The sequence below is a fragment of the Chiloscyllium punctatum genome, chromosome 39 (genome assembly GCF_047496795.1).
Source record: "Chiloscyllium punctatum isolate Juve2018m chromosome 39, sChiPun1.3, whole genome shotgun sequence".
In the NCBI taxonomy this organism is placed as follows: domain Eukaryota; kingdom Metazoa; phylum Chordata; class Chondrichthyes; order Orectolobiformes; family Hemiscylliidae; genus Chiloscyllium; species Chiloscyllium punctatum.
Genome location: NC_092777.1, coordinates 23,918,659 through 23,944,772, shown reverse-complemented (window position 1 = coordinate 23,944,772; position 26,114 = coordinate 23,918,659). Strand labels below are relative to the sequence as shown.

At 42.5% G+C, this 26,114-nt stretch overlaps 1 protein-coding gene across 8 annotated transcripts in view; it reads left to right on the top strand.

Annotated features, from left to right (window-relative positions):
• The first annotated feature begins 680 nt into the window (after window positions 1-680).
• LOC140463874 (protein shisa-6-like) overlaps window positions 681-26,114 on the top strand; it is a 519,561-nt gene continuing 494,127 nt past the window's right edge. For 5 of the 8 annotated variants that reach the window (XM_072558316.1, XM_072558314.1, XM_072558315.1 and 2 more), the window contains exon 1: window positions 1,680-3,013. In XM_072558316.1, the coding sequence (XP_072414417.1) occupies window positions 2,457-3,013 (557 nt within the window). In that variant the 5' untranslated portion in view covers window positions 1,680-2,456. Of the gene's footprint in view, window positions 698-973; window positions 1,157-1,195; window positions 1,427-1,679; window positions 3,014-26,114 lie in introns of those variants that run through there. The other 3 variants (XM_072558312.1, XM_072558311.1, XM_072558309.1) reach the window with 3 other exon arrangements.

Below are 26,114 nucleotides of genomic sequence, written 5' to 3'. Positions count from 1 at the left end.
GCAAGGTTTAGGACTACAAATGCATGTGGATACAATCTGATATCATGCATGGGAGCAGAGATCCTGCAGAATGTCTGGGGTAGGATGCTTTTCAAAGCAACGTGCACAACATTTTGCAAACATCTACTGCTGCCTCAAAAACTGCAAGCAGACGAAGGACCATCGTCCCCTCCGGACGTCCGAGTAACAGGTTCAGGGACAGGTCCATTGCCTGTGGTGGAAAATAGCGAGCCTCGTGTTCCTCTCCTCTCTGGGTGTCCCATCTCCACCACAATATCCACGTCCCCTGGAGCGCTCGGTCTCGAACAAGGATTTGGCGGAAGGGTGTCGGTCTGGCTCGATCCCAAACTGGCCAGCCGCTCTTAGAATGGGAGCAGCGGGACAAGCGGCTCCACCCGGTGGAGTGTCGGGCGGTCTTTGAGAAGCAGATGGAGAGGGTCATTCACCGATCCCAGTTCTGAAGGGGGCACACAGGACTCGAAAGTTAACTGTGTCTTCTCTCTGCACGCTTGCTGGCAGGCCGGCTGAGTTTCTCCAGTGTTTGTTGTAACATCAGGCTGTTGTGCCTTTAATGAGGTATCAGAACTGACTTGCAGTGAGGCCGCATTTCGATGGACTGTGATTTGGTTTCATTGAGCCTGGGTGCAGCCTCCAATCCAATGCCAGTGCTCGCCTAATGGGATTAACCATTGAGTGGGTAAAGTATTTGTGTTCTTCGGGCGGTAAACAATTCGCATGGGGGAGATGCTGGCCATCCCATAACCCAATTCCCGCAATTAGAGAGCACTCCCCCATCCCCAAACACCCCACCAACTCCCCCCCCAACCTCCAAATCTGACCTTGGGTGACAGTGTACACCCCATCGTTAGAATTTGTCAACCACAGCCACCTCCTGATCCAACTGTTTCACAGACTCCCTGCAATGAAAGGTTCAGTTGTTTTTGTGAGGTATTGATCGAGTCTCAGAGGTGGAGCAGGCTGTGTGTGATGACTGCCTTTGCCGAAGAGCTTCTGAGCAGCGCCTTCACGTTCACTCAGCGGCAGCCTGGGGCAGGAAGGAGTCCACTTGGGATTGAGTCCGAGCTGGGGCTCGCAGTCAGCTCCTGACGGGGTGTGCGAACGTTCACCCTTCGCACGTCAGCGGTGCGGAGTCTGTGTGAGTAACCTCCTCTCCCTCTCTCTCTCTCTCTCACTCCAGCCTATTTCTCTACCCCCTGAGAGTGGTGATAGGAGGAAGGGAAGGCTGTTTAAGTAGGTGACCGGAGCCGAGGTTGTGCTGTCCGGAGCATTCGAGTGGGTTTTGACATTGGCTGGAGGTGGAGTGGGCCGTGTCTGATCATCTCTGTGTGTGTGTGTGTGTGGTCTCTCTCTCTCACAGATGCCCCTGTGTGTGTGAGCCGCCGGCAAGCAGCAGTGTGAGCCGCGGGTAAGTCTTGAAGGTGCTCACCCTCTGAATGAATAACAATACGATGTTGATGTGGGGGAGCGGGAGGGGGGGGGGGGTTGGGTGGTGGGCTGGTGGAGATGGCTGGCCATTCGGCCAGGATCCCAGAACAGCACCAACTCCAACAGCGAGGATTCCCGTCACTGAAACGTAACCCACTCCCCCCCCCCCACCCCCTCCAATCTCTATTAAACCATGTCACTTCTCGGGAGTAGCACTGATTAGTGTTCTCACATCCTGCTCCTTGCCTCAGTCAGTGTGTGTGTGTGCGTGTGCGCTTGGAGTTAGGTGCATCTCCCCATCCCTATCCTCAGTTGAATGTAGAAAGCGCTTTCTCTCGATCTTCCACTCTTCTAACCGGCCTCTTTTTTTATTTCTCTGTGTATTATCTGTTCTTGTTAGCACTCGGCAGACCAGCCCGGGCTGTGGAAACCGACAGGGGCATCCAATCTCTTCCCCCATCTCGAACACAACATGTGGTGAGTGTCGAGGGGCTCTCTCTCTCTCTCTCCCGCCCCCTTTCCCCACGCCCCCCGAAACTTCTACATTCCGAAAGAGAGGAAGGGGCTTCTCCGCAGCCTCCCCCAGCGATGGGATTTAGCTCCAGCTCAACCTGATCCTCACAAGCCAGAGACTTTTGTATTCCCTCTCTCCTTTTATGGGAGGGGGGAAACAGTCCAATTTTGCCGCAGTGGAGAGCGACACGGTTTGATATCTGCCAGGGCAACCTCCAGACAAGCAAGCTTCCTGAAGCCATTTATTTGCACGGCCGACTGAGAGAGAGAGAGACAGAGACAGAGAGAGAAGGAGGATGTTTCTCCTGGGTCTCCCGGATCGGTGCCATGTGGGAACTGTTTGTTAGCCCAGCTCCTTGGGAGTGGGCCAGGGAACGCCACTGTTAAGAGAGAGAGAGTAAAGGGGGGTGGCGGGGGGGGGGGGGGAACAGAAACGGTACCAGCCCTGCCAGCCTGCTTCCCCCCCACCCCACCCCCCCTCCCTCTTGGCAGAGACCATGCAGCAACACCTACTCCTCTTTCTGGTTTACATGGACCCCCTGAGCCTGCTGGTGTGGGCGGGCAGGAGCCGCAGCAACAGGACACTGGCTTCACCCCCGCGGCGCCAGGGGGGCAAAGCGGCGCCAGTCAATGCCACCGTGGTGGTGCCCGTCCTGCAGATCAACAAGATGAAGCCGCTGGTGCTGCAGCACTCCGAGAAATGTCGGGGTCACTACGACGTGGCCGGCCAGTGGGACCCCGATTTCGAGTGCAACAGGACTTCCTACAATTACTGCTGTGGCACTTGCTACATGCGCTACTGCTGCCAGGACAAGAACTACCGGCTGGAGCAGAACGGCTGTAAAAACTACGTGACCCCCAAAGTGGAGGTCCAAGTCACCACCGACCCGGATCTGGGACAGCTGGACAACGTGTATGACCCGAGCAAAGACAAGACCAACAGCACGGTGTACATCACCTGCGGAGTCATCGCCTTTGTGATTATCGCTGGGGTCTTCGCGAAAGTTGCCTACGACAAAGCTACTCGCCCCCCGCGCGAAATGAACGTCTCCAGGTAAGACCCGGCCCCCTGTTTCTGGGTGGTTCAGAGGTGACAGTCACTTGTTTCAACTTGCGTGGAGATCACTGTCTCTCTCTTTCTTTCTTTCTTGTTTGGAAATCTCAGGGACCACAATTTCCCAAAGACCAAACCGCCCTATATTTTAAAAAAAACTTTTTATTTCACGTTAAATACAGAGCCATAGGCGGGGAATAGCAATGACATGTATCACAGTAACAGCACTTCCAGGATTTTTTAAAATGACAATCGCTGAAACGCCACGTGATGCTTTGTAAACTACATCCCTTTCATTATCGGGTTATCAGTGTTGAATTGTTTTGGTTTTACGCCCCTCGATTGAGAGCAGCCGGAGAGGGCCTGGCGGATTGAAGTTGAGTACCCTTACATGTAGACTGCCCTGGGAGAGTGTGGGTAACAGGCACACAAGAAAAAAAACTGCGTCTGACTAAGACCCACAAAGCAAGAGCAGCCACATACTAAACCTCCGAAATTGGTAATCATCCATCCAGACTAAAAATAAAGCCGAGCTAATAATGTACAGAAAGGATATATTAAAAGCATGCTTCAACGTACAGAAGTGTGGTAACATTCTGCAGTCCGAATATGGAGCTGCTCTGTATCTATGGTGATATATCTACAGCACATCTTGCTAGCTCTAGAGATGCTGTGCTATCTTCATTTTTCCCAAACTGTAAAGTTCCAGCAGAATTTTCCGATTAATTAAAACCAAGAGTGTAAATATAGGGTCATAATATTACCGTGGTGTCCTAGAAATATATAGCTGTCAATGCAAGTTCAATACTTCAGCTTTTAAGCTCATAACAGCACAGAAACAGGACAGACTATATGGTTCTTAACAGTTACCCTGGTTTATCCCATAATATCTGAGGAGTTCATGCAAAGTGAATGTCGACTAGGCATCTAGCCACCACATTGACACTGTCTACACAATGTGATGCTGACTTTAACACCTAACTAAAGAGAATTTGTAAAATGTTGGAACCAGTAGAAAATGTTTCACAACAAACATACCAATAGGCAGAAGTTTCACACCTTGGGTTTTTTTTTGGTATAAATTCCTAATTTCCACTCCCTGCCGAAACATCAGTATATTGTAAAATGATCAGGTAGGGTTGTGGTCATTAAATTAAATGAGATTAATTTAAATGTTTGTTGCTGTTTTAAAAGTGCAATGTTATTTTCAAAATATAATTACAATGCATTTTGTTTTGCTGACTGTAATAGTATTGTCTTGGAAATAGTATAGTTTATAGTATAACCTTGATTAACTATGATATATCCTTTACATTTTGTTTTTTATCCACTAAAGTGAAAAGAATAGAACAATTATACAATATGATATGGGAAGCAGACTGCCAACGCACTGTCACTTTCATATTGATACAATCTGGTTTCAGGTGCACACTGATAAAATGCAAGCACAGGTACAGGTCAGCCACTGAGCACACTGGACCACTTTGGATATGTTTGTCTCATACTGGATGGAGAACACGTAAACCTCTAAGATCATAAATAAAACATGAGCTATGCGAAACATATATTTCAATGCTTTCAATGTCTAGGGAAACCTAAAGTTTACCCACCATTCTCGGAACATGCCTCACAGCACCAGGGGCCCGGGTTCAATTCCTGCCTCGGGCAATTGTCTGTATGAAGTTTGCACATCCTCCCCGTGTCTGCGTGGGTTTCCTGCGGGTGCTCCGGTTTCCTCCCACAATCCAAAGGTGTGCAAGTTAGGCGAATTGGCCAGGCTAAATTACCTACAGTGTTCAGGGATGTGTAGGTTAGGTGTATTAGTTTGGGGGAAATGTAGACCATTGGGAATGGGTCTGGGTGCATTACTCTTCAGAGAGTCGGTGTGGACTTGTTGGGCTGAAGGGCCTGTTTCCACAATGTAGAGATTCTTCTTCTAAAAACATTTATATTATGGTGCATCTTTACCCAAGAAAATCTCAAAGAGCTCCTTTATTGAAATGCACAACTGGGAGGGGTGTCCAGTCAGCACTATAACCTAAGTGTTGCCATCTGCAACATTACATTTTACACGTACTATTGTCAAACTAATAGATGATCTACAGGTGCAATTTCAAACACATCATTTCCATCTCTGAACCAATTGCCATTCTACCTTTTATTTTCCAACATCTACAGCATTTGTAAACCTCACCTCCCAACAGCAGAAGATGCAGCAAGTGCCAGCTTTAATAATAAGTGTGACCTTGTGTATTTTCTCATGAATGAAGTATGACTAGCAGAGATATGAAAGCATGATTAATTCAAACATGCAAAACTACCATATTGCTGATGTTGGACATCCAAAACAAAAACAGAAAATGCTGGAAATACTCAATAGTTCCATTAACATCTGTGGAAAGAGAAACAGAGATCACATTTCAGATTTATTTCCATCAGATTTGCTGCCTGATGCATTGAGCATTACTGGCATCTTCTGTGGTATTTTTTTGCAATCGAATTGTAGAGTTTTGATGATCAAAACTGATCTAATGTTTGCACTGCAAAAGCAGAACTCAGAGTCCCTCTATTTAAGTGTCGTCCTGCATCTCATTATCATCTAACCACGGCCTGCATTTATTTTGATGGATGAATACAGAAGTGATGCTCTCATGGATGTTAAGACACAAGTGGTTTGTATCCCGACAGTGAAGAATAGATAGTGTTGGTATTCCAATGAACAGACAGTTTAGAAAACAGTCAGCATCCCTTTTAACTCCAGCAATACATACAAGAATATAATTTGGGCTTTTATTTTCTAAAGCTGCTTACAATTATTTACTTGATCTAGTAAAGACGTCCTTTTAAGCAGTAACTTGTTATGGAGTCATACCATAAATATTAATGCAAACATTTGTGGGGGTTCCCATCACAATGTGAAATCAAAAGTCTTTTTCCTGATTGGCTTCTTTCAGTTAAAATCAGTACATTTTTCTTTTAGTTATTTTGAATATGACTTTAAAAATGAAGCATCCCTGTACAATGTCTGGAAGAATTTTCTTTATGAGGTCAACTGAGTTCTTTTTAAATCAGCAGTTTGAGCAGTAAAAGTAAAAAGGGAAAGTAGTAACATTTTAAAATATGGAGATAATCTGCTTTATTGTATTCAGAGCTGATTCTCAAAATGAAGCTGTACTCAGCTGGGTGGCTGAGCTTCAGTTGTGTGTCATATTTCACTGGCAGTACACAATGATTTAAACATCAGGTGTGTGTACCATCAGTGTGCTCCTGTGTATGCTGACTGGATAGGCTACCTGGTCACAATAATACGCAGGAGATGAAATAAAACTCAACCCCGGGAGGGTAAAAGAAGTGCAGTTTTGCTGTTAATTTATTAAGATTCAGAAAAGTTTTTATTTCTGTTCCAATCTCAATACAATTGCTTGCACTAACCAAAATGTCAAATTAACATATACAGTTTGTTTAACTTAATTGCTTTGATATGATTATTGGGCTAAAAATATTTCCTCAGTTTGAGCAATGCTACGGTTATTAATTTTGAGAGAGCCAGCTGTGAATATCCAAGTTACAGAATAATGGAGCAGGTTGCAAAGATGCTGTGACACTGATAAACAGAGGACGAAAGTAGCAAGACGTAACAATCTAGAATAAGAATAAAAAAGCACTCTGTACTGTGCTTTGTGGGTTCAATCCAGAAGCCAGTTGAGAGACGAAATTAAACCTTGTAGGCACCATTTAAATCAGAATAGGTTGCAGAGCACATGTCAGTTGGAAAGAAAAGTGTTCAAACCTGATCAGTCAAACCTGGGAATGATAGGCTGGTCAGTTTCAAACTTTTGTTCCCATTCAGCAGATGACTATCTGACCTGTGATCCAGAGAACACAATGGTGTCTTTGTTATTTGAAGTGAAACTATTAAATCTTTCAGAAGTCTAAAGCCTTGAGAAATTAAATTCTCTATTATGTATCACCAACACAATACTAAATCTGTAACCTTTAGCTACTAAATGCCAACACCACCAAGCTGATAAATCCTGTACAATGCAACACCAGTTAGAATAGGAGCACAAAGTATCCAATCGATTGATCTTATCAAGTGTTATTGAGTTTCGTGTTTTGGCTTACAGAATAATTGATATCGAAGATAGCTCAGATTTTAGTTATTTTTATTAAATACAATGTCTGGTACAGCAAGCTAAGAGTAGAAAGGTTACAATTTCATTTCCAATCTTTGCAGAGTTAAGCGGGAAACAAAAGGGATGTAGTGTTTGGCTTAAATCCTTCTGCACCTTCTGTGAAATAAAGTGAGTTTGTTCCATTACAGTATTTATTGGGCACCGTTGGAAAGATTGCATGTGTAAACATTGGTTGAGAAGAAAACAGTTGTGGCTTTAATGTCTGACACATGGATAGTCTTCTGACAGAGACTGTCCAGACTCCTGGAGAAGGATCTTAGGATGTTAGCCCCTGCTGTAGCAACATAACCATGACCTGAAATGAAACTTGACTTTCTGCATCTGTCACACTCAGCCAATGCCCGTTACTGAGCAAACCAACTGCTATTCAAGGTCCGCAGGCCTAGCCCAATTGATGTGGATTGGATGGTGTATCCGTTCTGTCAGAGACTCGGTGGCTCAGTGGTTAGCACTGTCGTGTCACAGCGGTTGGGACCAGGTTTGATTCCAGCCTCAGGTGACTGCATGGAGTTTGCGCTTCTCCCTGCGCCTGCATGGGTTTCGTCCGGGTGCACCGGTTTCCTCCCACATGCAAAGATGTGCAGGTTAGGTGAATTAGCGATACTAAATTACTCATAGTTTTCAGGGATGTGTGGGTTAGGTGCATTAGTCAGGGGCAAATATAGAGTAATAGAGTAGGGTAATGGATCTGGGTGGGTTACTCTTCGGAGGGTTGGTGTGGACTTGATGAGCCAATAACCTGTTTCCACCCTGTAGGGGTTCTATGAAAACTCTTCTATGAGAAGGCACTATGTATAACATAAGCCAGAAAAGCTCAACAGTCTTTGGAATTTCTCAGCCGCAATAATCACAGGAAGACTGCCCTCCAAGATCTCTCACTCTTACCTGGAGGCCTAGCTATGGCATCAAAGGGATTACGGTGAGGCACACTTTCAGAAGGAAAGGACAACTTGCCAAAGCAAGCAGTTATGGGCGAATGTGGCCAACAAAGTCAGTAAATAGGGTGTGCTTTCTCCAACCTGGAGACAGTTCATCAAGTGAGGCCAGAACATTTCAGAAGTCCACACTCAGGCTTGCCAATAACATCCCTGCACTATGCTCCTCATATCAATACAGTTATTTCAGGTGGTTGGTTGGCAGTGCAGAGTGACACCAACTGCATAGGTTCAATTCCCACACTGGTTGATATTACCACAAAGGTCCCACATTCTCAATGTCACCCCTCACCTGAGGCATGGTGGCCCTCAGGTTACACATACCACTGGCTCTGTCATGAAAGAGAAGCCCTACGATCCTCTAGGATTATGGAGACTTTACTTTTTACCTTTACAGCTTACATCACATTCCTCTCCCTGGAGACACCTCACAACCCTAAATCACAGTCAATGCTCAGTCTCATCCCATTTGTCTGTCACAAATATGCCTCACAGTCATTTCCCAAAATGGTACTCTTCCTTCCTGTTCACATTTATTATGAGCATCCACCCTTCCCTGACTTCTCACCTTGTAAAAGCAGCAACCTCACAACATGATAAGAGAAAGAGAGCTGGGAAGGGGAGTGATGTCTCTTCATTTACAGGTATCATATTGGCCATTGACATCTTGTATCCACCTAGGCAAAAGTGAGGACTGCAGATGCTGGAAACCAGAGTTTAGATCAGAGTGATGCTGGAAAAGCACAGCAGGTCAGGCAGCACCCGAGGAGCAGGAAAATCAATGTCCTGATGCAGGGCTTTTGCCCGAAATGTTGATTTTCCTGCTGCCTGACCTGCTGTGCTTTTCCAGCACCACTTTGACCAAAACCTTGTATCCACCTGCCTGTTCCAGATCTCAGCAGAGACTTACCATGAGAGCCCAAGTCTCTTGAGGCATTGGCAGTCAGGTATGTCGAGAAAGCCGATCTTCTGCCTGTGCACCCTGTGTTGGAGTCAGGTCTCCTTTCAGCTGGGTTTGTGTCCATCCCATTTCTCTTGAGCCTGAGGAAAAGGCAGCTGATGCTGCTACTAGCATTGCTCCTGGTGTTACTGATACTGACAAAGATGGTATGGCTTCTGCTCTTGTCCCTCAGCTGTGCTGAAAGACAGAAGAGCGTAAGTTGCTCCAATGGTGTGTTGAAGGCTGGACTGGTAGTAAGGAATATTAGTCAAAGATGAGAGCAATTCTACCCAGTGAAGTGCCTTCCAATAGTGACCACACTCAGTGAAAAATTGATGTGAACAAACAGTCCCATAATTGCTATGGCTAGAACTTTTCCATGTAATTGATTATAGATATTTTTAGGTAATCTGTTCAGATATGTTATTATACATCTCTCAGGTAGGTGGGACTTGAATTTAAGCCTTCTAGCTCAAAGGTACAGACACTACCACTGTACCACAGAGTTCCTTTAGTAATTGCCTCAATGATCCTGATAAATGGGTGACAGGTCAGAAAACAGGATCTGAGGCTAGGATATTCAGGATTCTTGGCTTAAGTTATCCACTAATTGTCATCTTCATAACCGCAAGCACCATTTATTTGCTTACCAGACAGACCCAAATCCTTCACTGTTTCAACAACACCCTGGGTAAAGCGAGAACAGGGCCAGGTCACATCAGGATCCTAACCTACATGGGTTTTCGAGACTTTCCCAGTCCACTTGTCTCTGAGGCCACCTTCAACATGGTGGACAAAAAACCTGCCCAATACCATTGGTTACTTGCAAAAGGTCATGGAAGGCCACAGGCACTGGTGCAATTGTATTCTTTGCCTTCATGAAATGCAGGAGATAACTGGGGAATGTCCCAGTTTTAATGAGGACCAAACCACTGGAGCCTCAGACGTTTTGAATCCCTTAGAACTGGTCATTTTCTTCATCACCTAGGAGACAATTAATCTGTCTGTACAGTACCAAATGAAAGATGGCAATAGGTTTACGAAAAAAAAAGTTGCTTGTATGATTCTACAAACAATGTAGGTATCACAGTAAATAGCATTTTTTAAGTTCTATGGGAGCTAACCATTGTAGTCTATTGTATGAGGAATCTTTAGATTCAGACTTCTGTGTTCCTATATTAACAACTAACTCTACTAGTCTATTCCAGACAAAAAAAAAGTTCAGCAAAATCTGTTTTATTTTGAATCTGTATTAGGACCATCTCACCTTCTAAAATCTATCCTATAAAATTCCCTTCTCTTCTTGAAATTATTACTCACTCTTATTTGACCTTTAAAGTCTGGCCTAGTAACTTACTTCCCTCAGCCTTGTTACTGGTTCTGTCCCACTTTTCTGGTTTTGCAGTCTTTTGATGAGTTTTTTGCTCCCACCATTGACTTTCAACATTGACAACAACTTGTACCTATTTAGCTACAGTACAGACGGGTGTCCCAGAGTGATCATTGAGACATAATCAGACAACTCGATGATGGGAAAACAAACAAAAATAGCAAGTTGGTTAATGCTTGATCAAAGAAATGAGTTCTGAGCAAATTTATGGAGGAGATGGAGAGGATTGAGAAGGGAATTCCACAGCCAACCTGGGGAGATAATTAAAGACTTGGTGACAGGGAATGTTAACAAAGGATGACAAGGGCAGGAGATGGTGCACCAAAAACCAGAATCAGAGGAATTGACTTTAATTTCAGTGTGGGGAAAGGAAATGTGTGTGTTTTAAGGCTGGAGGAGTTTAGACAGATAGAAATCAGCAAGGCCATAATGGCATTTAAATAAGACAAAATCGGTCTAATTCTGGGTCATCACCATAATTGTCCATTTTAAACTGCACTCTTGTCACCTCTCTGCAGCGTTTGCAGTTGTTAGTCCTGGTCAAACCAGTTTTTCATCAGGAATTCCTGATGAAGGGCTTATGCCTGAAACGTCAATTCTCCTGTTCCTCGGATGTTGCCTGTCCTGCTGCACTTTTCCAGCACCACACTCTCGATCCTGATCTCCAGCATCTGCAGTCCTTTCTCCCTTTCAAAACAGTTTTCGTCTTGTTCAGGTATCAACAAAATGTTGAGGCAACTGGGTTTTATACACATACGTATCAGCAGGTGAATTTCGTTTAGTCATATGAAAATGTATGCCTCTCCAAGTGGGTGAGAAACCTTCTCCGAAACCATGGCATCAGCATAGTTTCAGAACGAAATTCTTCACTCACATGGCTTGCTGAGGTGAAAGGCTGTCTCCACCAGTTTGAAGCTGAATTCATACTCAGCACATAGAATAAGATTTGTTTGTATTTGGTTCAACATTTTTATGGCTCTTGGTTCTTTCCATCCAAGATCAGCAGCTATAATACTGCAGTGTTATAATCCTAACTGCACTAGTGAAAAAGCATTTGGGCATAGGACTCAGATAACAAAAAACAGTTCTTTAATAGGCTTACAGTTTTACAATTTTTAAATAAGACGTAATCTTCCCTGTGTGGTACAGTACTTGTGTTTTCCTTACTTGATTTTGCTGTTCATTTATTGTGAGGTTTGCTTTCTAGTCTCATGTCACACATTCAGAATTGCTTTTTTGGTTTGTTAACAATACCACATGTAATCTTGTATATGTCATGAAGGGACAGTTTATTGAGTGACTAAGCAGTATATTTCCATAAAGATTTCCACAATTCTCCTTTTACATACATTATATAAAAGATAAAAGATGATTGAGAGAATATTTGAAGGCTGAGAAAGAACTTACAATATTGAGAAAATTAAACAATAGCAGGCAACTCCAAATAGGTGCTCAGAATGGAGTCAGACATCGACAGGCCAAAGGGACCCTTCTGTGAATTCAATTTCTGATGATAAAACAAGCGAGCGCAACAAGATATATATAAATATATATATATATATGTATGAGATACAATTAAACACAAGCTTTGCCTTATTTTATAACATACATATTTCTCATCTTCATGCTTTGCATTTGTATTTATTAATGCTTCTGAATATATCCAATAGGTAAGGTGAAGGTAAAATTGCCATAGTCCAGTCAGACCATAGGGCTCCATTCACATTCAGGCCAAATGACTGGTAGTGGTTTAACCCAAGGGTCACCAGGCCTCAGGTGAGAGGAGAGATTGAGAAGGAGAGTCCTTCATGGTAACCTCAGTCAGGGCAGGAATTAACCCACACTGCTGACATAACTCTGCATTACAAAGCAGCCAAGAAGCCAATAAAATGTAACCTGAAGATTATTACACTAAAACATTTTGCAATTTCTGATGAACGATTATAAATGTAAAACCTTAAGATGCAGGGGCAGGTGTAGTCCCTTGCACCTGATCTGTTATTCAATAACATCATTAGTCATCAGATGTTGGCCTCAACTCATTTCCTGTCTTTCCCCAAAGCTCCTGACATCCCTAAATAGATCAAAATAGCACAAAATAGATCTCTGTCTTGATTGCACCCACAGCTCACTGAGTAGAGTTCCAAATCTTCACAATTTTCTGGGAGATGAAATTCCTTTTCAACTGTCTCGTAAATGAATGACCCCTTAATCCTAAACAGAGTTTAAATACTTCCTTAAAAAAATGCTCTCAGCGTTTACCCTGTCAAACACCTCAGCATCTGATGCATATCCGCAAGATCACTGTCCAACCAGCTCTACCTTTCCTTATAAAATAATCCCTTAATTCCATCATTCAGTTAAGAGAATCTCTTCTGAATGGTGCAATTAGATGCAATTAGATCCTTCCTTCGATAAGAAGACCAGAAATGTACACAATACAGTATTTGGATTAGCACCAATGTACAGTTGAATCAAGATTTCACTTACTTTTATTCTCCATCCTTTTTGCAATAAAGGCCAACATTCCATTCAGCTCTCTAAATGTTGTGCAAACTGCACTTATTTTGTCGAGGGCATCTAGATCTTTCTTAATGTAAAATTCTATAGTCTCTCCCCATTTAAATCATACTTTCTTTCCTATTCTTCTTACCAAAGGGGATAACTTGCACTCTTTCCACAATATACTCCATCTGTCACTCTATCCATTTAATTAACCTCGCTCTATCTGAGTTGACTGTTTGTATTCTCCTCACAATTGCTTCCTTGCTGATCTTTGTTTTGTCAGCAAATTTTGCTACTACGCACCTGATCCCTTCATTCATGTCAGTGATAAGGATAGTGAATAGTTGAAGCTCCAGCATTAATCCTTGTGGCACTTACTAAGTACACTTAGTATTTGAATGTGACCCAGTTAGTCTTACTTTTCTATTATGAAGTTAAGCTTCTATCCAGACTAATAAATACCCCAAAACTGTGTGTTCTTATCTTATCTTACCTGTAAAGTTACTTATGGTAAGTTGAAAAACATTTCTTCAAGCAAAAGGTAGCAAAACAGTCCACCTTTCTCCAACTTAAATGTCCTAGATCATAGATTTTGAATGAGAGATTGATAGATTATTATTTGCCAAAGCACACCAATGGAGTTAGGATAAATCCCAGCCATGATCTAAATGAGTTATGAATAAGTCTGAAGGACTGAATGATCTACACACCCTCCTTCATGAATATAAAGTTAGGTCGGAAGTGAAGAAGAGGTGATTCTTTTTGCAGCAAGTCACTGAAATCTGAAACTAATTGCTGGTGAGTGCCAATGAATTACCAGACTTCAGATTGAAAGTGAAGAAATCCTTGTGAGCAGCAAAGATATTCATGCACCACGGAGAAGGGAAATGGACCAGGCATTGCACCAATATCGTCTATGAGAACTCGACTACCTTTGGGGTTGGAGAATGGTTTCCAAGATATTTTCCTCCCAAGAAATCACATGACTGTAATTGGGGTTGAGGGGGGGTAATGAGGGCAATGGGAAATTGAAACCATGCAGTGAGCTTGATGGATCATTGAGCTTCTCTATTTCAGAAGTTGTTTCATCTTATGTTAATCTACAGGCTTTTAAGTCTCGAGTTTGGTGTCAACTAATACTACTTTTGACTCATTTCTGAACTTGGCAGTGATGAAAATCATCGGTCCTGCCCAATTATTTTCCCAGTTATGAAGTGGAACTGGAGGGCATTCCTAAAAATGGAACACAGTTTACTCCTGCATGTACTTTATCAAGGAAACAACAAAAAAAGTTGGACTGAATTAATTGCAAACTTCACAACTTAATTTCCAGTTTATTTGAAATAATGACAGGCATAATTGCAAAAAAATGGACTTTGACAACATGATCACTGATGCAGTTTAAGTCTCATCTGGAGTATGGAAAGCATAATATAAATATATATTACTTATATAGACATAAAATGCTTACACATTCATACTAAAGTATTTATCCATAATTCATTGGTGACAGAGCATTTTTGGGCATCCTGAGAATTTGAAATTTCTTCTTGCTTTCCAAATAGTAATCGTCATTGAACATTGGCAGGTCTGGTATTATTGTTTCACAAATACTGCCGACTGATGTGAATAATAAGTCTGCTTATGAACACCCGAGTTATGTAACAGCAGGTCTTAAATTTGTGTATTGTATCAACATAATTATAGAAGCATTCATTTTGTGTCCCTGAAATATGTCACTCCCATTTCCAACAGATGCCTTGTTTAGTCATAGCTGTCAAGGTGGAAGAGCTATTACGCATGAGATTTATGATCAAAAAGTAAGACTGATCAGCAGTTTATTTAAACATATGGAGCTCAGGTTATTTTTAAACTGTCAAAAAACACCAAAGGTGGTTACATTTTAAGATCAATGGTTGAGATTTGTTTCAGATGAATATAACATGGTAGGTATGATCATTGTTACTACAGATATGCTCAAATTGGGACCTGAGGTTTTATAAAGACTCATCTTTTTACTGGAATTCAGTACAGAGTCTTGGAACCAAGAATTTTCAGGTTTAGCACTGATAGAAGAAGCCCTATCCACAGACATTTACTGATATTGTAATGTCAGACAGACGTCTTTAACACTTCATCTCCCCTTGCAACGAACCCCAGAATCTCCAGATGGTAAAATCAGGAACAAGAGCCAAATAATAGCACTGAAAAGACATTAGAGAGCATAACATAACAGAATTTGGGTTCACATTTAAGTGTCCTGGCGATGCCCAATCTGAAGCTACATGACAAGTCACTTGCTTGAAAGAAAAGTCCCTTGCTGCTCCTGCTGATGCTCAATTTGAGACGTACCAGTGCAAAAGTCCAGCGAGAAATTAACTGCCCTCAGATTTGAGAATGTCCCTCTGCTGGAATACAGAATATTCTTTATCGTGTCGCAGATCATGAAAATGTGTTCAGAAAATCTCAAGAGGTTGGCAACACAGCTGTTGAGCTTCAATCTCTTCGATCTCACTACCTGTGTTTCATAAATATAATCTTACTGTCCATAACTGCTTATCTTATCAGTCTTGAGAGGAAACATGATTTGAGAGGAAAGATCATATTAGTGAGTGACTATATCAACAGCTTAATTTCCTGACTCTGAGATGTCATCAGAGTTTGTAAGGAGTACAATAAGCAGGTAGGCATTATTTGAATTTTATTGTTTTAGTTTTAAAACTTGATTAAATAGTGCTTAGCCTTAACCATGGAACTCAAAAATGGGTCTACACGATGCAATTCCTTTTGTTATTTAGCTCCCTTTGTCTGTCACAAGCTATTACATTTTGTAAGTCACATCAGTACATGGTACTTTTTAGTCTCTGCCACTCCATCTTTCACATGAGACAATATACTGTGCCTGTCCTGTCAATTGATTCAAAACTGTGGGCGGCACAGTGGCACAGTGGTTAGTACTACTGCCTCACAGCGTCAGAGACCTGGGTTCAATTCCCGCCTCAGGCGACTCTGTGTGGAGTTTGCACATTCTCCCTGTGTCTGCATGGGTTTCCTCTGGGTGCTACGGTTTCCTCCCACAATCCAAAAATGTGCAGGTCAGGTGAATTGGCCATGCTAAATTGCCCGTAGTGTTAGATGAAGGGGTAAATGTAAGGGAATGGGTCTGGGTGGGTTGCGCTGCGGCGGATCAGTGTGGACTTGTTGGGCCGAAGAGCCTGTTTCCACACTGTAAGTAATCTAATCTTATTGTGTCCCCAACAATGTGTATTTCTCAGCCAAGGTTACCACACCATTCCACAGATGCTGAGTATTTCCAGAAATTTCAGCTTTCATTTCAAATGTCAGCATCCATTGTATTTCCCTTTGGTGTCGGTAAACTGGATTTTCTGGGCATTAATTTAATTACTCCTTGTGGGATCTTACTGTGTGCAAACTGGCTGTTGTATTTCATACCTTACTACCCGAAGTAATTAATTGTCTGTCATGATCTTTGGAACATGCGGAGGTTATTAAAAGTTACTCTATAAATGGATGTTCCCTTTCTTTCTGAAAAAACCTCCCCAGCAAAAGAATGGCAAAGAATCTGCAGTTTTGTACAGTTTCTCAATTTCTCCTGAGATGGTACTAGGGGTTATTGCAATGGGGTTAGGGGGCTGAATGGCAGAAGCACCAAAATTAGCAAAGTGCCATATTGGAGGGAGGGGGAGAAAGAATCATGATAATGACACCATATCCTGTGCCAAAACAACTAAGCATGCACTCTGCTATTTCAGTGCCCGAGACATCCTTTTTTTTAATAGGATAGGACTTGACTCTTTTGCTTAAAGCGAACTAGCACCATGCCCAATCATTCGGTTGTATTACTTCCACTTTCTGCAATTTATTCCTATAATCGCTTTCTTAAAGGTCACCTGCAGAAAGCCCAGGATCTGAGAGGCGACATTATGAGGGAAATATTTCAATGATGTACTCCTGATAAATTTTCGCTAGACTTTAATTGCATTCGATATTAAATATTAGATGTTTTGATTGCCTTCATTCAACCACACTGCAGATAGAGGTGAAATATCAAGACTGCTGCTGTTTTGGATTTATTTTGGTATTTAATAACAACAGCAGAATTTGAAATAATAAGTGCTGTGACACAGCCCGCGGTTGATTGTTGGTCTCGTGGCTATGCTTGTGACTGGAATACGTTACAAAACCCGACCATGAATTGAAAACCCATTACAGAAGTAAAAATTACTCGTGTGATCGAAGACAAATGACTGAGATGGGAAATTAAAAAAACAAATCATTAACAGTCAGAAAAATCAATGCCTCCACATGCATTGTTCTATAACTGAAGAATGTCAAATAATGTTAAACTTAAATTATTGATTGATGTGAGAAAATTATTGGAGATTGCAGCTACCTGGTTAAATACTTGTCGTACACTAGCTACAGGACATACATAAAAGTGCAAGTTGAACTATTATGCCTTAGAATGTTTGTATTTTCATATTTCAATAACAATGAAGAATAAAGCACAAAGTTACTGTTATGTTGGAATCCTCACCCACCTCTGTGGTACAAGCACATATGTTAGACAAATTATTTAATGGGGTAGCACGTTACTTGCTTTGGAGGTAAACAACAATATCAACATGAAGAATGTGGATACATTTAGGTCCTACATCTCATCTGAGTTTTGTCACCCTATAAACATAACAAAGACTGTGCTGTCTTGCTGCATTGACTCTTAGATGTCATTTGTCATGAATGTGTTGGGGAAAAAAAGTAACGATGTTTAAGCTCAAAACAATTTGTAATTCACTTTTACAAAAAGGCTGTTTTGTCTTCAAGCATTGGATCTTGCTTCGGAGTGGCCAGCGGTGGTGTTGAAGAAAGCTGAAGGCTGTATTTTGGCTTGGCACTCAACATATCAACGCTTGCCAATAGTTCTGTTCTCTTGGCCAACCTCTCTTCTTGCATTATCTGTAAATTTCAGCTCATTTAAAGTTCGACTATCATTTCCTGACTCACAGCAATGTCCTTTTCAATGTCTCTCCTGAGTCCAGTAACTTGCCCTCAGCTTTCAGCCAAGAAACACCTCAAATTTAAAGATCGCATATTAATATTCCAATCCCTTCATAGCCCTTTCCCTCCTATCTTTGAAACCTCCTAGGGCCTTACTATACTGCAAAAATATTGCATTTGTCTAATTCTGAACTTGTGCACATCCACAAATTCTTTAGAGGTGTGGGTGTACCAGATTGTGAGAAGAAAGAGTCAACAAAGAAATCAAGCATGATGATCTAAGGTCTGCAGTGGGTTAGGTCGAAGAGCAAGGACAGGGAAAGGGTACAGTGCAGTGCCATAAGGCACAAAAATGGAGTAAGACACAAGACATAAAGTTGACTCAGGACATGAGAGAGTCACAATAAAATAAAATGCATGGAACTAGAGACACAGGAACAGCACGGACCATTTACTCATTTACCGGAGATGCTTCAGAAGAAATTTACCAGGATGTTGCTGAGAGTGGAGGATTTGAGTTATAATGTTGGCTGGGACATTTTTCACTGGAGCAGAGGTGGTTCAGGGATGACCTTATAGAGGATTATAAAATCATGAGGGGTATAGATAAGGTGAATGGCAGTTGTCTTTTCCCTAGAGTGGGAGTTTTCAAGACGAGGGGCCATATTTTTAAGGTGAGAGAAGAAGGATTTAAAAAGAAATGGGGCAACACAGAGAGTGGTTTGTGTGTGGAATGAACTTCCAGAGGAAGTGGTGAATGCAGGTACAATTACAATACTCAAAAGACATTTGGATAATGGCATGAATAAGAAATGTTTGGAGGATATGGGTCAAGTGCAGTCAGCTGGGACTAGTTTAGTTTGGGATTATGGGCAGCATAGACTGGTTGGACTGAAGAGATATTGGGAAGGGAGGATACCCGCTGAAAGCCACCTGCCTTGCCCTTGGTGCCACCCCATTGCACCCTTCTCCTCATGACCATTACCCCATGAAGCCCACCCCCACCTGCCCAATCTACTGACCTGTGACCTTGGTCGCATGCATCTGGAAGGGGCAGGAAATACTGAATGAACTCTCTTCTGTATATTTATCAGATTATGTTGGTTATTGAAACTTGAGGGGAGAAAGTGAGGACTGCAGATGCTGGAGATCAGAGCTGAAAATGTGTTGCTGGAAAAGCGCAGCAGGTCAGGCAGCATCCAAGGAGCAGGAGAATCGACGTTTCGGGCATGAGCCCTTCTTCAGGTTCCTTCTTCAGCAACACATTTTCAGTATTGAAACTTGAGAGCCTGTCACAAATTCATTGGTGGTATTTCGGAAGATGTAGGACAGTTATCATGGAATTTGTGACCAAGAAGAGAAAAAGAAAGGGAAAAGAAAGACTCAAAGGCTATCAGAGAAGACAGTGAAATTCGACATTTAAAGGAGGTGGGAATTGGAACGTTAAAGGAGAAGTCAGAATAGAAATCCAAAATTTGGATGGGTAGTCAATCATATCGATTGGGAAGTCCATTACCAATGAGGGATTACACACCTTCTTTAGCTTTCTTCTTGCTCTTATATTTTTGGTTGTCATTCACCTGCATCAATGCAGGGCCCACCATTGTGTGGGGTCCAGTGCTGATTTATCCTAGCTGTTGAAGTCAAAGCCTATCTTCTGCAAGTAATCTTTAAGGATATCTACAAAATATTTTAACTGGCCACCTTGTGATCCTTGACTGGTCATGAGCTGAGAATGCAGAGTGCACTTTGCAGAGTGGGTTTTGGCATTCTGATGCAGTGCAGTTGCCACACAAGAACGATCATTTCAATGCTCAGTATACTTGCATCCTGGAGGGTGTCTGTTAGCATGCACACATCATATCACATCTTCCACGGACAGCGCGGATGGTATGTCTCAACTTTCTTAGGTGTTGATGGTCATCACCAAGAGGATGACAGCTCTGTAGACTCCAACTATTGTGCTTTCCTCAGCCCCAGGTAATGGTCAATCGAGATTCATCTGACCACTTCCCTAAAAGTGAAGGCTTTGTGTTGGATCTAGTGTCAAACCCCAGCCACTCCCTGAAAGTAAAAGCTTCCACTGTTCCCTGGAAGTGGTTGATCCCTTCTGCTTTCTCAGTGGCCAGATTAGCAAGTCAGTCATCAATTATTGGGACATCAAAGGTAGTAGAAAGTTAGCAAATTCTTAAACAGGACACAGGAGGTGATGGTCTCGTGGCATTATTGCGAAACTGTTAATTTGGAGATTCTGGGGACCTGAGTTCAGCAGATGGTGGAATTTGATTAGATTAGATTACTTTAGATTAGATTACTTACAGTGTGGAAACAGGCCCTTCGGCCCAACAAGTCCACACCGCCCCACCGAAGCGCAATCCTCCCATACCCCTACATCTACTCCTTACCTAACACTACGGACAATTTAGCATGGCCAATTCACCTGACCTGCAAATCTTTGGAGTGTGGGAGGAAACCGGAGCACCCGGAGGAAACCCACGCAGACACGGGGAGAACGTGCAAACTCCACACAGTCTGTCGTCTGAGGCGGGAATTGAACCTGGGTCTCTGGCGCTGTGAGGCAGCAGTGCTAACCACTGTGCCACCGAATTCAGTTTTAAAAAATAATCTGGAAGTGAAAATCTAATGATGACTATGAATCCATTTGTTGGAAAAGTTATCTGGTTCACTAACGTCTTTTAGGGAAGGAAGCTGCCATCTTCACCTGGTCTGGCCTAATATGACTCCAGACCCACAGCGATGTGACTGATTCTTAACTGCCCCCGCCCACCCATTAAATGCTTGCCTAGCCAGCATTGCCCTAATGCCGTGAGGGAATTTTTAAAAAACCCTGGAAGACATTGGAAGTGTCAACTTTCATCAAATACGAGGATATCATTCTCTGGCTGATCGGGTTTGTATTTTGCGGTAAACTAGCATTTACTTAGTTGAAAATGATAAGCACATTTAAACAACTTATTGACCAATCGTAGTTTTCAGATGACCTGTTCATTATTCAATCTGTTTTTATTATCCATCATTTAGTATAAAAGAAGCTGATAAGGCCTAGATCAATGTGCCACGTCTCTCTCTTAAAATAACATAATAAAGATGTCACTCCAGGCTCTGCTCACTGGGCTGTGTGTGCAAGTTTGCCACACTAACACTAAATTTGTTTTTTGTTCTGAATTGAGCTCATCGAGAGTAGGTTGCTGCAATTGATCCCAGTATTGCCAAATAGGAAGGGAAAAATCAGTGAGGCTTTGATTTCTACCGAGTGACCTCTGTTGGGAGAAAAATGTGTGTGTGACTAACAGAGAAGGACAGTGTAACTAGCTAGAATGTCCTCTTTTGGGAATAATCTAACACCACTCATTTTGTAGGCTTCAAATGACCACTGAATGACTCTGCCCGAGATTGGGACTCAATTGTTGGAGATCAATGTCTGGAATTCCTGATAAGCTCCCAGACTCCTGGTGATGGGTGTAAAAGTAAAAGTAAAATGTAGCCTGCAGTCTCACCCTTTGCTGAAATTCAGAATGAACTGAGAGGATGGGAACACCCTACTGTGTTGTTCTAATGCACATGCAAACCCAATCTGATCAGGTGCTCCAGGAGGAGATTCATTCCATTGCATCTCTAGCCTCCTTTTCCTGATCTCTGCATTGTTTTGTTACAGTTTTAAGAGTATAGAATGTTGGGGATGATACCACATAAGCAGCATCCCAAACGAATCCAAGCAAGAACTCGCAAGCCAGTGTACATAAGATGCCCTGTGACAGGAAAGAATCAATAGCTTATGAAGTAAATGGGAGATTTTCAGTAAATTTAATGCTCCTGACAATGCAGAATGAGAGTGGTACTTATATTAAGGCAAAAAGCACAAGAATTAAATATGCACCTGAACAGTCTTGTGGCAGTATTTCCACCTCTCGATCAAAAAGCCTAGGTTCAAGTCTCTGGCAGTGAGATATGATACACCAAAACAGGTTGATCAAAAAATATCTGCAACATGCACACAGTGCAATGAAAGAAAAAAAACCTCCTATACCCTATGGAGCTGCTTGTGACCAGAGACAACACAAATGTAGCGCCAATGTGTTAGTATCTACAATATGGCCAGCAATGATCTGATTTTAATGTGAAACCTATGCAGCAATTGTCTCTGTAATAGATGTTCCCGTCCTATGGTCTCACACATTTAACTCTTCACTTGAGGTAAAATAGTTCTTAAAAACATTTAGTACTTAATTTAATACTCTTTCAGAAGTCAGTAAATAACTTTTCAAAACTGACTCTGACTTTTGGCACAGAATTTATTCACATATCAACGGCTTCCTTGAATTAAGATTTATTCCTATACCCATAGAATGTTTATCCTCCACTTTTACCTTAGGTTTTGTTTCTTGATAATGAGCATTTGCAAAACAAAATATAGTGCCACAGAGGGAAGAAATAACAATGTAATCAGTTTGACACCATTTTAGATTCTGTTATGTACAAGGCGTCCATCTTGGAATCTGATGAACATTAACAGAGGCTTCAGGGTCCATTGATTTAGTCACTTTTACAGCTAATGCATAATTTGAATTTTGTTTCAAATGTGCTCCTGTCCTTTGTGTGACTGGCAGATATTTCTATTAAAGATAGTTATAGCTTCAACCAAAAAATAAAAGCCAATTTCATCGACTATTTTACAGTCCAGTGCACACTCCTTGTTTGTGTCAGTGAGGCATCACAGTATCATTTTGCAGAGAGTGTACATCGTGCAACTCACAAAGGGTACTATTGAGTGAGATTGAAAATACCAATAAATTGCATGTGTCACAGTGAGCAGCAACACGTGAGGAAACAAATGGAACTATCAGCACTACAGCCCATCCATCCATTGTGCATCTTGGATTACTTAACTTAAATGTCAAAATAAGGCCACCAGTCTCAGAAAGAACTCCGTTCTAATGTCTAAATAACTAAGCTGAGCTAGCTACATACAAAAATGCTGGAACTGATTCAAATAAAGCATCAAATAAATAAAAAAAAGGCCAACATTTAACGCTAAAACATAATTGGTAAGGTGAAAGGTTAATCTAACATCCTTGGCACTCTTGGCTGAATTAATCAGCTTACTCTCATGCTTTGAATGTGTCAGAGTGTCTTGGCACAATCAAAAGAGGAACAAAATTTTACATTTTACGTGCTTGATGACTTTCAACATTTCCCTAATTCCACGTGGCAACAATTATTGGTAGAAATTTACAGGAAATGTTTTCTGAGGTATTATATCATACAAAAATATAAGATAGGTGCAGGAGTAAGCCATATGGCCCTCCAGGCCCACTCTCCTATTCCAAAAGATTAAGGTGGATCAATTTGTATTCTGAATTCCACATTTCTATCTATCCCTGTTAACCTTTCATTCCCCTTGCTTAATCTGTATGAATATTTTCAAAGTTGAGGAAATCATAGATTCACAGAGACCTTCAGCACAGAAAATGGCCATTTGGCCTATTGTGTCCACACCAGCCAAAAACAACCACTTAATTATTGTGATCACAGTATTTAATGGAGTTACAATCACAGCAAATGCTGCAAAATTATTGATAAGGCAACAAATCATGTTGATCCTCAATTACTCTGGCCCTCAACTGGATCCCTTCTGAAATAAAGTCATTTAAAAGGACTGACCTGTCTAAGATAGACTAGAATTTATCTCAAATCCATGAGATCATGGTTTAGAACTGGTTACCAAAGGGCCTTGCCTCCTACCTTAGATTAGATTACTTACAGCTTAGATTACTTACAGTGTGGAAACAGGCCCTTCGGCCCAACAAGTCCACACCGACCCGCCGAAGCGTAACCCACCCATTCCCGTACACTTACCCCTTTACCTTACACTACGGGCAATTTAGCATGGTCAATTCACCTGACGTGCGCATCTTTGGACTGTGGGAGGAAACCAGAGCACCCGGAGGAAACCCACGCAGACACGGGGAGAATGTGCAAACTCCACACAGTCAGTCGCCTGAGTCGGGAATTGAACCAGGGTCTCTGGTGCTGTGAGGCAGCAGTGCTAACCACTGTGCCACCATGTCGCCCACTACCTCTGCTTGTGTTGCACAAATGCACTGGCCAACAACCTAAGCAACCTTAGTGGTATTAACTAATGAACAGTATTTAGGCCAGATACTGACAACATGAAGTCCATTGTATCTTTGGAGTGGCACAGTGGTTAACACTGCTGCCTCACAGTGCCAGAGACCTCAGTTCAAATTCATTCCCTGATGATGGTCTGTGTGGAGTTTGCATATTCTATGTTTACATGGGCTTCTTCTGGGTGCTCCGGTTTCCTCCCACAGTCCAAAGATGGCCAAGCTGGTTGGATTGACCATGGGAAATGCAAGGTTACAGGGATGGGGGGAGTAGGTTTGGGTGGGATGCTCTTTGGAGGGTCAGTGTAAACATGATGGGCCAAATGGCCTGCTTCGAGGGATTCTAACATTTTCTGGGTTTCTGGGTTAATAATCTAATGATAAAGCCATTGCCTATCTTTTACTTCACTTTTGGTTTCACTGCCTGGTTTGAGCAGCACATAGCGTGGGACTGGCTCTCAGAAGCTGTGACAGACAAGGCCAAACACCTAATGGAGTCCTGGGCTGATGATGAGCTCTGTAGATGCTGCAATTCCAGCATGAGGTGTATGAAGATCTGGTGGTGATTCTAAATGGTGTGTGTGCTCTGGTTTAGACAGTGAAGAAGCATCATCTGACAAATAACAGTCATCTATAATAGCTCTGAAATAAGTGGCATGTATTTTGTGTGCCCTTTAAAAGGCATGCACAGTCCACAAAGGAGGATGGACTTTCTGTAGCTTTAACATGGTGGTAGTGACCCAGCAGCTGCATAGGCCTGGTAAACCTGCCAAAGAGGCAGTTAAGAGTCAACCACATTACTGGAGATCTGGAGTCACATGTAGGCCAAACCGGCTAAGAATGGGAGACTTGCTTTCTGATGGCAAATTAATGAATACAAGAGGGGAGATGCAATGGGGTTGTGGGTCCTCTCAGCACCGACTGGAAATGTGCCCACTACCCAATTATATACTCAGCATGTAGGCGACATAGGCATCAGATAGTCAGGTGGTGGCTTCTTAGCGAGGGGCACAGCTAGAGGAGGGAGTCTGGAAGCGTGGGAAGGAAAGTGGCCACAGACAACAGTGACCCATTGGCCATATGCAGGATGGTGAAGCATCAGAAAGTCAGACAGGGGACCAGGTTCAGAGACCTCTGTGGCAGTGAATGCATATTTAGGCGTCCTTCCTGAATTTGAGCACAACTGTCATCTGGGTCCTCAAAAGATCCAGATTTCAGGTTCATTTCAGTCATTTATGATCAGCACATTGGCACACATGCCTGGTCAACCCAATCCAGCCCCTGGGTCACCACATCCCATCCATGCATCTCACCATGGTCACTGCCACTGCATTGAGATTGTCATAAACATAAAATGGAACACATAACACTGGAACACATTTCCCGTGACACACCCATGAAGTCTAAGGGCAGTTACAGTGCCATCGCAAATATCATATGTGTACTCCTATATGGTACCAGTCTCCTGTTGACTCCAGAGGTTCCTCATCAATCCTGTGCTCGCACTGGCCTGGAATCTCACACTGGTCGGGCACCAACCCACATCAAGTGGTTCTCTGGTGGCATAATCCCAGGGCTTGACCTACAACAATGTAAAATGGCATGCAGTCTCCTTGGTTCCACCAGCAACCATTTCTCACCATCGAAATTCCAGCCTCAGTAACAGAAAATGTTGCAAGATGCTGTAGTATTTACAAATACTATCTGAATCAGTGAGATTTGGAAGTGAGGAGGAGGCACAGCAGCAGCTCTACTGGGGGGTATATGCCAAGTAGAGCCACCCAAGGTGGGGTGCTGTCTAGTATATGATGTGATGTGCAACACGGACGTGACACTGGCCCCTGCTGAACGTCACTTCACTATTTCCAATGACATCAGCACTAATTGGAACAGAGGAGATCACAAGCAAACCTTGACATTTTCCCATCACCAACTATTTTGTGGGTCGAGCTTGATTGCCATTCCAGTCC